General features: G+C 38.1%; 2 protein-coding genes across 2 annotated transcripts; one reads left to right on the top strand and one right to left on the bottom strand.

Moving 5' to 3' along the window:
• The first annotated feature begins 549 nt into the window (after window positions 1-549).
• On the top strand, window positions 550-1,477 carry LOC122311245 (LOB domain-containing protein 38-like). Its single transcript, XM_043125712.1, has 2 exons — window positions 550-837; window positions 1,004-1,477. Exons 1-2 carry the CDS (start codon window positions 654-656, stop codon window positions 1,426-1,428), a joined length of 609 nt encoding a protein of 202 aa, XP_042981646.1. The 5' UTR covers window positions 550-653; the 3' UTR covers window positions 1,429-1,477.
• A 1,791-nt stretch (window positions 1,478-3,268) lies between these two features.
• On the bottom strand, window positions 3,269-13,725 carry LOC122310833 (QWRF motif-containing protein 2-like). Its single transcript, XM_043125020.1, has 6 exons — window positions 11,792-13,725; window positions 11,152-11,271; window positions 9,825-9,941; window positions 9,604-9,693; window positions 3,737-3,844; window positions 3,269-3,646 (listed from the first exon to the last, which is right to left on the bottom strand). The coding sequence occupies exons 1-6, from the start codon at window positions 13,331-13,333 to the stop codon at window positions 3,563-3,565; spliced, it is 2,061 nt and encodes a 686-aa protein (XP_042980954.1). The 5' UTR covers window positions 13,334-13,725; the 3' UTR covers window positions 3,269-3,562.
• Between the last annotated feature and the right edge of the window lie 1,589 nt (window positions 13,726-15,314).

Raw genomic sequence — 15,314 nt, 5'->3', positions numbered from 1 at the left:
ATATTATATATATAGGGATCTTATTTGAAGTAAAATTAAAACCATAGTAGTGCTTCAATTCATGATGCTTTTATCATTAAGGGTTCATAATTTAATCAGGTTTTAGCTATATATATGTGGTTTATCTAGAAAAGTCATCTCTTATAACAAGATAATCAAAGTGAAGCACTCCTAATAATTATTTATATATGGCAACATTAATGTTTATATACACACGAAATAAATAAATAATCTCGACTGATCATCCAGTACCACCTAAAGGCTATAACTAACCATGGTTAAGTACGTCTAATCACTCCAATAATGACCCACTTACTCCAATGCACACCCACGTTATATAGAGTTTTGCTACATACAAGAACAGTCGTGCACTAATCTATATATCAATATTGATTTATTCATACTTAAATTTTAAATTAACACTGTTTTCAATTAAATGTATTTTTTAACCAATCACATTATATTGATGCACAGATTAGTGAACAATTTTACTTGCAACTATATTTTTCCCATTATATATCCTCCTCAAGACCACATCTTTCGCCTGTCTTCAAATCCTCTCTCTCTCTCTCTCTCTCTCTAGCTGCATCAAGAAAAGCTTTTCATCTCCTTCTTCCTTGAATCTCGGCTTTCAAATTAATGTGCAGAAGATCATGAGTTGCAATGGCTGTAGGGTTCTTCGAAAGGGTTGCAGCGACAATTGCATGCTTCGACAATGCCTGCAATCGATAGACAAACCTCAAGCGCAAGCTCACGCCACCATCTTCGTCGCCAAGTTCTTTGGCCGTGCCTGTCTCATGTCCTTCATTTCCGGTGTCCCTGAACACCAAAGACCCTGTATGTATATATATATATATATGTGTACACACACGTTCAAATATGTTTACATAGTATACATCAGATGTTCTAGGATTCTAATTTCACAGTGAAGCTAGGTTAAATAGTCAGGCTTGTTTAGAAACTGACGTTAAATATTGGTTTTTCTTTTTGTTTTCTGGGTTAGCTTTGTTTCAGTCGTTGTTATTTGAAGCGGTGGGACGGACCGTAAATCCGGTGAACGGAGTGGTGGGACTACTTTTGACAGGGAACTGGAAGGTGTGCCAATCGGCGGTGGAGACGGTTCTCCAAGGCGGCTCGTTACGGGCCTCACCGGAGTTTCTTGGCGAGCAAGCTTCGATGCCTGAGCTGGAGGTTGATGCTTCGGGAGCCCATGGCAACAAGCAGCGGTGTGCGGGTCCAGTACTGGATCTGGATCTTTGCTTGACAGCCGGTAATGATAATTTGCATAAGAGAGAGAAAGTAAGGAAGATCAGAAGGAGCCCGTCTGTGGAGTCCGAAACGACGACGTTGGGAAGTGATTATACGGGTGGTAATTGTATTACAGAGGGATCGGGTAGTGAAAGAAAGATTCTGAGATTATTTGTTTGAGAGTGACATGAAACGTATAATTACTTGAATTAATGTATTTCCTTCTCTATTTTGGGGTTGATCATGAGCTAATTAATATTATATATGCATGCGAGTATATATATATATATAACTTGATGACCTTCGTTATGGAGCTTTAATTTCGTGTATTCAAGTCCAGCGAGATGGGTAATTCTAGGCAGGCACTGAGTTTCTCACCTTTTGTTTTTTTTGTGGGGGTGTGTTCTCAAGATCAGAGGAATATGAGATCGATCATGTTAACATAAGATCAGTTTAAAAGAGAATATATGATCAGCTTCTTTAAGTACATGTAGTTTTCTTGGATATGGTTGGAATCATCCCAACTCATATTGGTTTTTGGATTGACCTATGGCTCTATATATTTTGTACTTAGCTGATCGGGTTCAATATTATATATTTACACTTTTTTTTAAAGAGAACTGCTATGTACACAAACAGATTATACAGAAATATATAATATGTTGTTAATCGATTTGAGTCGTGAGCTTAAGTTGATCAATCAGTTAATCCCCAACTTCAAAGATTGTATACTCATGACATGACCTAATCAATAATGATAAAAGAGAAATAACAATAATAATGTAAGAAATGATCGAAGTAACTTAATAATTCAATATATATGTTGAAATTGGCTTGGAATGGTGCTCTTTGAAGTAATAGGCTAATAAAATATAGAAGATAGATAGATGTTCCCTAGGATAAGACACCTAGATGTCCATCACAATTACAAATATTATGCATGTTATTGTGATGGAATTGATCAAGTCTAATGGGAAGGCAAACTTTAAGAAGAATTGTTCATTAGTGGGAAGTCATCATAATAAAGGTATTGTTTCCGGTCTGTCTCCACCAGCCACAAGCTTCCCGGTCCCTTTTCTTCTAATTGGAGAGTGGGGCCAGCATAAAGTTTTTTTCTTTTTTTCTAATGCAAATGCAAATTGCTAGTTTGATAGTAACATTGATGCCTCACCGCATCTTCATGGTTGATGATGGACCCCATATGCAACAATTCAGGCCGAGTGCTAAAAGTATTGGGTCAACATCTTGTTGATTGCTGTCACAGTACCAGTCTACTAGATGCATAATAACTAGATTATATTGGATTTTGATTACTCTCTCAATTAAATTTTCTTTAAAAAAATTCCTGGAAGATCAGATTTGAGCGTTTCTTGCTGGAAGTTGCATGGATTTGATAAAGCTCATTTAACAATTAATGATTGTTATCTAATCCAATAAAAAACCATGTCCACAGGTCCTATCTAAAACATTTCTCAACTCCCTGTGGATAGCTGTGAAAGCAAGGTCGTGCTATACAAAATTCCAACAAGAGGCTTAAATATTGTGATCGAAAAATATGAAACCTCCACTCTTTTAACTCAAAACTTAAAACTCTTTGCTCTCTTCTCATATCGACAAGGTTTCGGTTCATATGCACTAGGGATGTGTGGCCTCAAAAGTGTTTAAAAGACAAAAAAAGATACAGCCGACAGGTTTATTTCGTGCTAATACAGAAATAAAAGGACACAGGACGGTTTGGTGTCCCCGGCAGCGCATGTTAGTTGTGGGTTCATCTGGTCCTTACTTCCGTAAGCGCCGGAAGTCTAACGTGAGCTGTCGCTGACCAAAGCAGTCAAACTCCTCAAATTCATGAGTCTCTCTAATCTTTCTCGCTTTATCATCGGTAGACCAGCCGGTCTTTTACTTTTAACAAGACATCTCGACCCTAACAGGAATAACCCTATCCCAAATGCTTTCTAGTTGACACGGGCGCGCATCAAAATAATCACATGTACAACCAAACCAGTAGAGCACAGCGGGATGAAGAATATGGTGATGAACTATTTAACAGATATCCGAACAGTATTACATATATACACATACATTTCCCTTTGCCCGATAATGGATGAGTACTTGTGTACAGATAATTAGTGAGAAGAGTAGTGTTTTTTTTCTGTAATTTTCACATACCCGATATACATGGCAGAGAATCAGAAAAACAAAACAGGTTCCAAAAACGCCAAACGAGAAGCCAATGCTGCCTCCATCAACTGAAGAGAGGTAAGGCTGCGCCTTTCGTGTAATGTTAGCATTTTGAGTAAATAGTAAAAAAAGATCAGTTCACACGTGTAGTCAGGCTGCTGGTAGTTGGTACACGGTTAAGTTGTATTGTATGTGCTCTCAAGCTGCAATCCTTGACCTGTGAGAAGAATTAAGAAAGTAAACCATAAGATTACAAAAAATAAATAAATATTTATGAACGTAGAAAATAGAGGTTGGCTAAATATACCTGCATGGCTGCCAACGTGGACAAAAAATCTTTGCATTGTTCAAGCAAAACCTGTTCTTTTGCAGTCACCTTTACGAGTTCACTCACCAAGGTGTTTGCATCCTCTACCTGTGAATAACATGGTTTCAGATATATGGCGTGAAGCGAAGTATAGGAGAATAGCTTTCAATCAACGTGCTTAAATAATTATTTCTATGCATCCATTTTTTCGGTTCTAGCCCATGGCTACGATAAGATTTGAATCACTCTACTTTCCACCATTAAGGTGGAGCACTGAAGAACTAGAAGCAAAGTCCTCCGACAGCTAAATGGAGCACTGAAGCAAAGAACTAGAAGCAAAGTCCTCCGACAGCTAAGGAAACAGATGCCACATAAACAAGAAAACATTTTGCAGTCAGTGCTTTTAGGTTTAGGTTTGCAGGACTCTTCACATCCCAAGGAGTACCATCCTCATTCACCAAACTAGGAAAAAATGATCCTTTAAAGCTTGGCTCAAACATTTATGCACAACTAAGAACAATGGGGGATGAAATGTAAACAAGTGGTAATGGATCGAGGCATGAAGCAACTAACTTCTGGAGACTTTTATATTTGGTCTTCTGACTGGATCCATCTCATTACGAGACAAGAAAAATTGCAGCACACCCCTACCTAAGTTAGATCAATTAGAGAATGTATGATTCAAGAGTCTAGAGGCAAATTCTTGCCCTCACAGGTTCAACTGAGAGAGCAATACTGTATTTCTATGTTATTGATCCTCCTACTCTAATTATGAGATTTGTTTCAAGTTATGTATAATGCTAAGATTAAAAAAAAGATTAAACAACAAAAGAATATAACTCATCCTGCTATGGTCATGGTTTCAATCGATATATTCATATTGAAATCAAAGAAAAGTCAAATTCAGAAATTTTCTTTTGGACTGACTGGTTTTCGTTTCACGGGCCATATCAAAAGCTATTTACAATCAAGTTACAACCACCACCATAATGGGCATGAACTATGAAGAGCTGAAACTTTATAGACAGCACACTTCAATAAATTCTGCAACTACATATTACACTATTAAAATCAATAGACAGAAAGGGCTGACAATTAATGGTTTAGGTCACATCTCTGACTTTATAAAAATCAATCTTGGCTGAAAATCTTCAATTTCTTTCTGACTAATTCCATTCAAAACATACCAAATATGCTGAGTTACATTGGACAATGTATGACTATCTTCTTTCAGAGGGTCTATATGGAAAAAAAGTGATTGGATTAAGCATTGGATACTAAAAACTATAAACCACAAGGTTAGCCGAGGTAAAATCTAAAAAGCTTAGGTCACAGTTGTAATATTTATAAAACTAAGCAAAGAAAACAAAGTAATATATATGGATTACGTTAAGTGAATAGAAAAAACAATTCTCTTCGAAGTATTGCAGTTTCACCCAAATGCAAAGGACCCGTTGTATTAATACAGCTTCTATATACACGTTCAGATAGACTGAATCCATCTTCCACTGTTGCACTCATATATTGTACTCATACATTACTGCAGAGGTTTATGCTGGCTCTTACCTATGAGATGGAGATCCGAGAAAAGCCATTCGCAATGCCACTAGAAGGGCTACACATGCCAAGGTTAGGAGAGTTGCATGCATGACTCGGATGGTGAGGCGATGGGAGTCCAAGGCAAGTGCAACTAGATAAGTTTCATGACAAGATGACAAGTTCCTAAAAAAATTGGGGTGGAGGCGCCATTCATGGTGATGGCCGGCCATGATCCTTTTATTTAGGAATTTATTTATTTTAATATGTTAATGTTATTTTCTAGTTTATTTCCTAGTTAATTTCCTTTATTTTAGGCATTTGATGTTGTTTCTTTAAAGTTAGGATTCCTAAAACTAAGGAGTGGATCAAGAGTGAGATATCTAGATCTCGGGAAGAGATGGGAGGCATGTGGCGCCAACCCTAAGGGGGGGAATTCCTATTTATAGTTTGCTTGCATTGTTATTTCATCAATTATGTTATGTTATTCAATGAATTCTCTTCAATACCTTTGAAAGTTAAGTGCTAACCTGAGTTAGTCTTAATTTTCACCAACAACCAACTTGGATCTTTGTGTTGCCTTGAGATAACCCTAGATCTAGCCAAACAACAAGCAAAAAACCCTAGATCTAATCACCCCACACGCCAAACACAAGTGAGTGAGAGTGAGGCTTCCATCACTATGCCAAAGCCCCTTCTATCTTTGGCCTAAGCATCAGCTGTGTAAAATAATTAGAACATTGACAAAGGTGGAGTCTGTTTTTGTTTTTTCTTTTTAATAGGTAATCAAGAACAAAGATGAAGTTTACAGTGGCATGTTCATTTAAGAGTGAAGATGATAATTTTGTATGGGCTTTCGCTGGCATTTTTGGGCTGAATCTGGATAGCAGTAGAAGATTATTGTGGGAAGAACTTGCCGGAGTACCTATGGCGGAATTTACCATGGTGCATAGGTGGTGATTTTAACGTTATACAGTTCACAAGTGAACGTTCAGGAGACATCAGATTGCGACCAGCAATGATAGAATACTCGGAGTGTATTTTTAACTTGGGTTTGGTGGATATCCCTCTCATGGGAGGTGCTCATAAATGGTCCAATAATCATATTTCAAAGGGCCTTGTGGTTGGAGAGGCCCTTTGAGGATATGGAGGTTCACAGCATGGTAAGAAGTATGGTTAAAGATAATGCACCTGGCCCAAATGGTTTTTCCATAGGATTTTTTCAAACATGTTGGGATGTGGTGAGGGAAGATTCAATGAGTGTTCCATGAATTTTTTTTAGTTGGGAAGTTTGAGAAAAGCCTTAACGCCACATTTATTGCACTTATTCCCAAGAAGATTGGGGCATTGGAGGTGAAAGATTACTCGCTTATATCGAAAGTGCTCACAAATCGCCCAATGGAGGCCTTGGAGAGGATCATTACAAAACCCCAAAATGCATTTGTGAAGGGTAGACAAATTCTGGAGTCAATTCTCATTGCCAATGAATGTCTAAACAGTAGACTAAAATATGGACAGTCGGGGATCCTATGCAAATTAGATATGGAGAATGTGTATGATCATGTTAATTGGGAGTTCCTACTCTATTTGTATGGGAGGCGTGGATTTGAGGAGAAACAGTGCTCGTGGATTAGATGGCGTATCTCAACAACGAAGTTTTCAGTCTTGGTGAATGGCAACTCAAATGGTTTCTTTAGCAGCTCCAAAGGTCTAAGACAAGGAGATCCTTTGTCCCCACTCCTATTTGTCATTGTTATGGAGACGCTTAGCAGAATGATTTTCACCTTGGTGAACAGTGGATTTATTGATGGCTTCTCGATTGGTAATCCTACTAGGGGCTCTATTAATATATCTCACTTATTGTTTACAGATGATACACTGATCTTTTGTAAGGCAAAACAAAACCAAATTCAAGCATTGAAGGCATTATTACTTTGTTTTGAAGCGGCATCAGGGTTGAAAGTAAATTTTGATAAATCATAGTTGGTGCCAGTGGGTAATGTTCGCAATATTCGGCAGTTGGCTAATACTCTTGGATGTAAGGTTTCCCCTCTTCCCATGAATTACCTTGGTTTTTCCTTGGAGGGTAGCCACAAGGTCTATATTGATTTGGGATACAGTGATTGAAAAGATTGAACGCTCTTAGTAGGTTGAAAAAGATTGTATCTTTCGAAAGGTGGCAAGATCACTCTAATCAAAAGTACTCTTTCTAATTTGCCAACATACTTTTTATCTATATTCCCAATTCCAACAAATGTGGCAAATCGCATCAAGAAACTTTATTGTGATTTTATGTGGAGTGAGTTAAGAGGCAAATTCAAGTTTCATCTAGTCAAATGGGATAAGCTATGCTCTCCAATCTCCTCCAGTGGGCTGAGTATTAGAAAATTGAATATTTTCAATCAAACCTTAATTGGGAAGTGGATGTGGAGATACTACATTTAAGCCCCGTTTAATCACACAGATGATATGAGATGAGATGAGATGTTTTGAATAGTAATGAATAAAATATTGTTATAATATAATTATTTAATATTAGTTTTGTATTGGGATTTGAAAAAGTTAAATTGTTTATTATATTTTGTATGGGGATTTGAAAAAATTGTAATGATGAGATAAGATGAGATTTTTAGTTTTGGTTAACCAATCCGGGCTTTAACCCCAAGGGGTTGGCCCAAGTGATGAAAGCCTTGGTCTTGGGTTATCACTCCCTTCAAGGTCCAAGATTAAATACCTCATGGGTGCAAACAATCCTTTGGGACCACACCCCTTGGTGAAAAACCAGCGATTTAACCAGTTTTGTGTAGGGAAACTTCTAAAGGTGCGATGCACGAGACCGGGATTTACTCTGCAAGGGTGGGTCTCAAGGGCCCAAGGCAGAGGTTCCCTAACATAAAAACAAAAAAAAACAAAAAAAAAATTCCCAATCTTGGGCCGCCATGGTGAAATTCACGTCCCTTCGGACTAGGTCCCAGAGAACACTATACAATCAGCCACTGATGCATCTTTCTCACATGCAATTCTAAAAACTGAAGGGAAAGAATCCTTTAAAGTGTGATCTCCACACCACCGGTCAATCCAAAATTTTATTCTAGACCCATTACCCAACACCAGTTGAGTGTGCCTAGCAAAAATCCCCCACCCTCCTCTAATGTGTTTCCAAATTCCTACTCCATAAGCCCCGTGAACTTCTCTAGTGCAACCCCCGCCCCCCCCCCCCCCCCCTCCCCCCAAAAAAAAAAAAACATACCTCCATATTTAAGTTCAATCTCCGACTTCAATTAGGCTTCTGGTTCATGTTGTATCTCCACATCCACTTCCCAAGTAAGGTTCGATTGAAACTCTTCAAATTTCTAACACCCAACCCACTGGGAGAGATTGGAGAGCATACCTTATCCGATGGAACGTGAATTTCACTAGGGTGGCCCAATATTGGAAAGTTGGCAGCATTGAGGAGTTTGTTGGTCTTCTATACACCATGATACTGAGAACAGAAGGCAATAACACGATGTGGTGGATACCCATCGGTAAAGGTATATTCTTGGTCCGTTCTTTTTATAAGACTCACACACAACCACAAAACACTGAGTTCCCATGGAGAAGGATTTGGCGAAATAAGGCGCTCCTCCCAAAGCGGCATTTTTTTTATGGGCAGCAACATTGGGTAAGATCTTGACATTGGACAACATACTGAAACAAAGGGTGATCATAGTAGAGTGGTGTTGCATGTGTAGGAAGAGTGGTGAAATTGTGGATCACTTGCTGTTGCATTGTGAGGTCGCTAGAATGTTATGGAATGACGTGTTCAGCAGGTTAGATCTTGCTTGGGTGATGCCTGACATAGTGATTGAGCTCATGGCCAATTGGACCAATCTATGAGGTCTCCCACAAATCTCAGCGGTGTGAAAAATGGTTCTGATATGTATTCTGTGTTGCCTATGGAAGGAGCGAAATGACCGGACGATTGAAGACAATGAGCGTTCATTAGAAGAACTTAGATTATTTTTTGTCAACACTCTTTTCCTATGGGCCACAGCTGTAGATTTTCGTGGCCTCAATTTTCATGAATTTCTAGTTTCTATTTCCTCTTCCTAAATAGGTGTTACCTTTTGTATACTATCTTGTGTACTTGCGCTATGCCTATTCATATCAATATAATTGTTTACTCATCAAAAAAACAAAAAAAGATGAAGTTTGTTAGGACACAAGTTAAATGCATTTCTTTGAATAAAAGCACTTTATTTCAGGATGCTTATGATTATAATGTCATTAGCTGAGCGCAAAGCCTTGTAAATGGAAAAACAAATTCAGTTTAGAAGGACTGAGATTACCTTTGACAAAAGAGAGTACATTGAGGATGCCATTGCCTGCATCACATCAACTGCTGAACCCAAGGCATCCTTTAAGTTATGAATATCAGCCTGATAAGATAGAGCAAGATTCATTCACAACCTCAAAAATACCAATTTCTGAGCTTTTGATGAGCCAATTTGGCCCCCCTAAGATTAGATTCGTGTCTACAAAAATTAAGACAAATGGTTAAGGTACATACTACTGCTTTTCCAATAACCGGAAGACGGAGAGTACTGGCCCTCAAAGCTTCATTTGCTCCTTGCAAAGAACTAGAGTGGTCTCTATCTAAAAGGGACCACTCTTCCAAGTCGTTCAACTATATTCACCAAGCATAACAAACTCCATTCAGGATGTAGAAATAATATAATAAACAAATAGCGATCAAACCAATGTTACTTTTGGCCGTATGCAACATTCAAGAAAGAGTACATCCTAAAAGCAACATACCCAAGATAAAATAATACAATCAAAGAAAGTTGCCAAGCAATTTTAAAGCAAACTAATTTCATGGTAGATATGTTTTGATAAAAGTATAAGATACCTGCCCCGGGGGGGGGGGGGGGGGGGGGGGGGGGGGGGGGGGGTGGGGAAGGGGGGGGAGAGAAAGGAGAGCAGGAATCCATGTCCATAAAATTACAAAAAGTAGAGGAACCAAACCGGAAAAAAAAGCAGGCTAGTTGGAGTCACTAGCTCACCAAGGGAACCCTCATCTGGGATCCGTGGGTGGCACTTTTTTACCAACGAAGTCAATTTTTTAGGGATCAAGAAATCTTAGCCAAACCAATAAACAAATAAGGCCATATCATGCTCTACACAAGCATGTATTTGAGACCTTGAGATTTTCTAAACAGCCCATTTAACGACATTGAGGAATTCCTTTTAAAAATGATCTAAGCTTGGCCTTTTGATTTCCTCTGTTTTTTTTTTTTTTCCTTAATTATGTAAAACCAAGATATGCATCACCCAAGTACACCGAGATGTACACACTAACATGTTGTAGACCTCAGCCAAGTTGAGGAGAACAAGCATTAGAGTTGAGCGTAATGAAATTCATGATAATTGTAACTAAAAGAAAATGGAGAGAGAGAGAATGAAGACATCCTGAGAGAGAGAGAACTAAGGCTCTTAAAATGGAAAATTAACACAAGCAAAGCAAAGCAGATAGCCCATTTCTCTTTCCATACTGAAACTCAGTTCAATATCTGTTTTTTTTTTCCTGTAGATAATATTTTAGCTGCAGCTCGTAAGAGCTAAATAAAAAGAAAAAACCACAGATTCTTCTACTGCCATGATAGTGTCCAAAACATTTGATACAAGTGTTCATGACTAAGGGAAAAATAGTGCACCAAAATGTTTCTACATTACATGAATGTGGATGATCGATTAATTTTCTTAACATTTATATAACAGGACAGATGGATGGTTTTTCAAGTCTGTCACATATTTTTTCGAACACTGGATACTTACAAGCTAAGTATGTTTAAAACATAGAACTAGTTGCAACATAGTAAATCTCTGAATCTTACTTGTGCCCTGAGGATGGAAGCTAGCTTCAGTTTTTGCTTCATCAATAGTAACTTGATTCTTTTAAGTGTGACAGTGTGCCGTAGTTCTGAAATTGTCACCCATGCATTCCACAGATTTTTCTGATGCAAAGAAAAGCATTCAGATAAGACCAGTGGACTAAATCTTGCCACGATAAACCTGAAAGGTGTAGCAACTAACTGATTTCATTACATCTTACGCGGCCAGAGACGCCACGGTGAATAAGGTTAGGCATTAGCTTTTCTGGGCTTATCTAGAAAACATTTCTAAACTCACGTTCCATGGGTTCAGTCACAGAGAAGCTGACCAAGCTCAAGATTTTCATAGAAGCTAAATTAAACGGCCCTAATTGATTGATGCAACGAGTAAGTGAGAAATCTGCAATTGGTGAGGAAAGATTGCGACCTAACTGAGAGATAATCAAGATAAACAACTAGAGTAGGAAAAATGATTATTTGAGGATAAAACAGAAAACACATAAAAACCATTGCAATAAAGAACACTCTACAACTTGCAAAAATACGTCTTCATAATATATGAGATACTTTTAACATCTCTGATTAATGTAATTTATGTTTTGGAAATAATACAATATACAGCACAATAAGTCAATAACCATACCTCAGCATTCAGTTTCTGCACCATGAAAGTAGCATCAGCCCTTGCATTCACAAACCGCCATTGCAAGTAACGGTTATACAGAAGCCTCAACAAGTGTGCATCAACAATACGATCTTCCCCCATTTTCCCTCTCCGAATATCAACAGAGAAACTAAGAATCGAAGGTGAACTACTTGAATTACTACTCAGTGACCCCGTAAGAGAATTCCTGACCCGAGAAGGACTAGGAAACCCCCTTGAAGGGGACGAAGCTGAAGATGTCCAAAGCTTACTCGGTGATGCAGGCCGTGTAGCTCCTCTAGTAGGTGAAGCCATTGTTCGTGGAGACAACAATGGACCATCGCTAACGAACTTTTTCGAAGGAACAAACTTTGCTGGGACAGACATTCTTGACCCAGGGCTCGTTGACAACGGCGACCCTGGATCCTGCAGGCGCCTCAACCGACTATTTGTCTCCTGCCAAATCCTTGCTGAAACAGCAATCCCTCGGGGCCCCCCACCTCTTCCCTTGGCAACAATCCCACCACAATCTTGCACTCCTGAAGTGCTACCAGAGGACACACTATCAGTATCAGATGCAGTGAGATCAGAAGGCACAGAAGATTCATTTGCTGAATTGGCATCCGGGTTTTTACGAACATCTTTCAATAACTCAGCTGAATTGCCCAAATCCAAGCTCAACCTCCCATCAAACGAGGCCCTCCGACTCCAATCAGTCACCACTGAATTCTGCAATGCCCGAACAACCTTCCCAGATCCCATTCCAACTATCTTCTTATCTATAAAAACACCATTTCCACAATCCAAACTCCTCGACAAAAACGGATTATTCAAACCCGAGATAGTCGTATTCGCTTGTCGGGTCCTACCGGGCCACCGATGCTGGTCCATTGGCTTCGAATTCTCTACTTGATCTCCTCCTCTAACGGGGGTCCCCTTCCGCCGCTCCGGTGTACCCTTCCTCGCATTGCTCAAGCTCGGAGTTTGCGCCTTCGTCTTGCTAATTGGAAGTGAAAACGCCTCGCCCTGAAACGACACCGATAAACTCCGAGTAGATGTGACCAAAAGCTTAGTAGCCGCAGATACTTCAGCGCCATTGGCGTGTTTCAATTCGGGGATCGGCGTCATGGACCGAGACGTAATGGGTCGCCTCCGGTCCACCGACTGGGACCTTTTTGTAGCCGTGGAAGAGGACAATGAGGTCGATAAAGGGGTGGAATTGGACGAGCGAGAGAGCAAAGGAGACGGTAATCGTCTAGAAGTTGAAGAAGACGAAGAAGTGGCCGTGGTTGTTGTTGTTGTGGAAGTGGAAGTAGAAGTGGAAGTTGAAGTAGATGTAGAAGGTGAGGGAGACATGTACCTGGAAGAGACTTGTCTGCCTCTGGGTCTTCTAGGATGATTTCCAAGGCCATTTTTGTGATCATTGTCTTTCTCCAACGGTAGCCGGGGGGGTCTTTGCAGATGGGTTTGCTGGTCTTCTTCTTGTTGGGAAATGGTTTTGGGGCTAGTGGAAGCAGCTGCTTCAGAAATGGCTGCCACCATTATAGGGCTATTTTGTAAAGCTTTTTTCCACTCACTCTCACCCCAAATCTCTTACATTTTCTCAGTAAGAAAGGGTTTCGATTTCAATCCACCCAAACCCCACTGTTTCTCATGGCCAAGACCGAACCCACAAACAGAGATCAGGGATTTTTGGAATAAACTAAAACGGACAAATGGGTTTGTCAAAAACGGAGACCAAAGGGAGACGAAGAAGAAGAAGCACCGACCGGAAGTCTGTTATATCTTCGTCTTTCTGGATTGAGAGAGGGAGAGAGTAGCTGAGGTTTGAGATTTGGGAGGGGTCGCAGGCGTGCTTTTGGGTTTGCATTTGGGTTTTAGTGAATCTTTGGAGGGACGTTACGGTAAACTAATTGAAGTTGGTTTTTGCTAAACTAATGAAAGTGCAGTATTTATGGTTCCTCAGCTAATTTCCTCTCGAGGAATTTATATGACAAGTAGACTTTGTTTTATTTTATTTTTATGAATTTTTTATTTTTATTTTCAAATTATTTTGATTTTCCTTTTCGTGTGAGTTTCTATTAAAGTTGTGGAGTGTGGGATCCAAATTCTCAGTAATTCATTGTCTGATTTATAGAAAATTTCGAACTCTTAAAATATTCCTCAAAGTTCAAACCTAGCCGACATTGGGAGAGACATGAACTACAATATTTATCATTATCATTATCATTATCATGAGTCATGCTACACTCACAAAGGGTGAGGGTCAGGGATAGGTTCCTATACTGCCATTTGATATTATTATTATTATTATTATTATTTTTAATTTTATTAAATATAAGTAAAGTCCTGTACTAATCTGCATATCAATACTGATTCATTTATATTCAAAATTTAAATTAGTACTGTTTTCAATCAAATTTACTTTTTGACCAATCACATTAGAACGGTATACATATTAATGCGTAGTTATGTTTGTAATTAGATTTTTTTTTTTTATATCCTTACACATTTAAAAATAGAAAAAATTTAGTTACAAACATAACTGCGCACTAATATGTGCATCAATCTAATGTGATTGGTAAAAAAATAAATTTTATTAAAAATAGTACTAATTTAAATTTTAAAATAATAATAATAATATTTTATTTTATTTTTATCTTTCATCTAAAACTATCACATCTCTGAATCCAAACCGAATAAGTGATTTTATAAATATTTTATGATCTATTTTACAATCAATAAATACATTAATACTATTTTATTTATAATAAAAAAATCAATTGTTTAAAATCACTTAGTTATGAAAATGTTGTGAGTTCACATTTTTCAAAATTAAAAATTCAGGAAAGGAGGAGTTTGTGGTCCGAGAAGGGCAGTCTCTATGGGTTACTCAAATTAGAGATGACCTGGTTATAAAGGGTATTCATGTCTCATGCATTCGTAATAGCATATTTAGGAAGGTAAAAGAGGAGAAAATGAGAGATTAGCATGATTTTGTGAATGCTCAAGACACAAAAATCATAAATTATTAATGTCCCTGATATACCAATATTGGCCTTTTGACATTTTATATTGAAATTTACGATCACATACCTTGTCATTTTCTTATTAGCCAAACACTTCAGATAAATACATAGGCGGGAGTGACTTCCGGAGAGAGATGCCAAGAACTTCCTATTTGCGATAGAGTTGTGCAATCAATTCAGTTAAAAAACAAACCTTAACATCATGAATAAAGGTCCTCAGAAGAAAGTGAACATCTTTGCATAAATTATAAAAATATATGTCATAAAAATAAATCCATGAATTTAAATAATTTTATATAATATATTAAATTTATTTTACAATAAAAATAATTTTTATTTACTCTTGATATTATGACGGATAAAAAGTTTTATTTTTTTTAATTAGTAAAAGTTAATGATCAGCCACTAAATACAGTTATTAGAATGTTAGAGAGAGAGAGATTACTTACCCCATTGGAAAAGAGATGAATGAGCTAACCTCCTTGAAAAAGGCT

This window comes from Carya illinoinensis, chromosome 5, assembly GCF_018687715.1.
Source record: "Carya illinoinensis cultivar Pawnee chromosome 5, C.illinoinensisPawnee_v1, whole genome shotgun sequence".
NCBI lineage: Eukaryota > Viridiplantae > Streptophyta > Magnoliopsida > Fagales > Juglandaceae > Carya > Carya illinoinensis.
Note: the sequence above shows the minus strand (reverse complement) of the source record. Positions and strands in the feature narration are given on the sequence as shown.

Coding starts and splice junctions, on each gene's coding strand:
- LOC122311245 (XM_043125712.1), top strand. CDS start 654: ATGAGTTGCAATGGCTGTAGGGTTCTTCGAAAGGGTTGCAGCGACAAT. Junction 838..1,003: donor CCCTGAACACCAAAGACCCT/GTATGTATATAT, acceptor TTTCTGGGTTAG/CTTTGTTTCAGTCGTTGTTA.
- LOC122310833 (XM_043125020.1), bottom strand. CDS start 13,333: ATGGTGGCAGCCATTTCTGAAGCAGCTGCTTCCACTAGCCCCAAAACC. Junction 9,942..11,151: donor CTTCCATCCTCAGGGCACAA/GTAAGATTCAGA, acceptor TGGTGAATATAG/TTGAACGACTTGGAAGAGTG. Junction 3,647..3,736: donor CCACGTTGGCAGCCATGCAG/GTATATTTAGCC, acceptor TTCTTCTCACAG/GTCAAGGATTGCAGCTTGAG.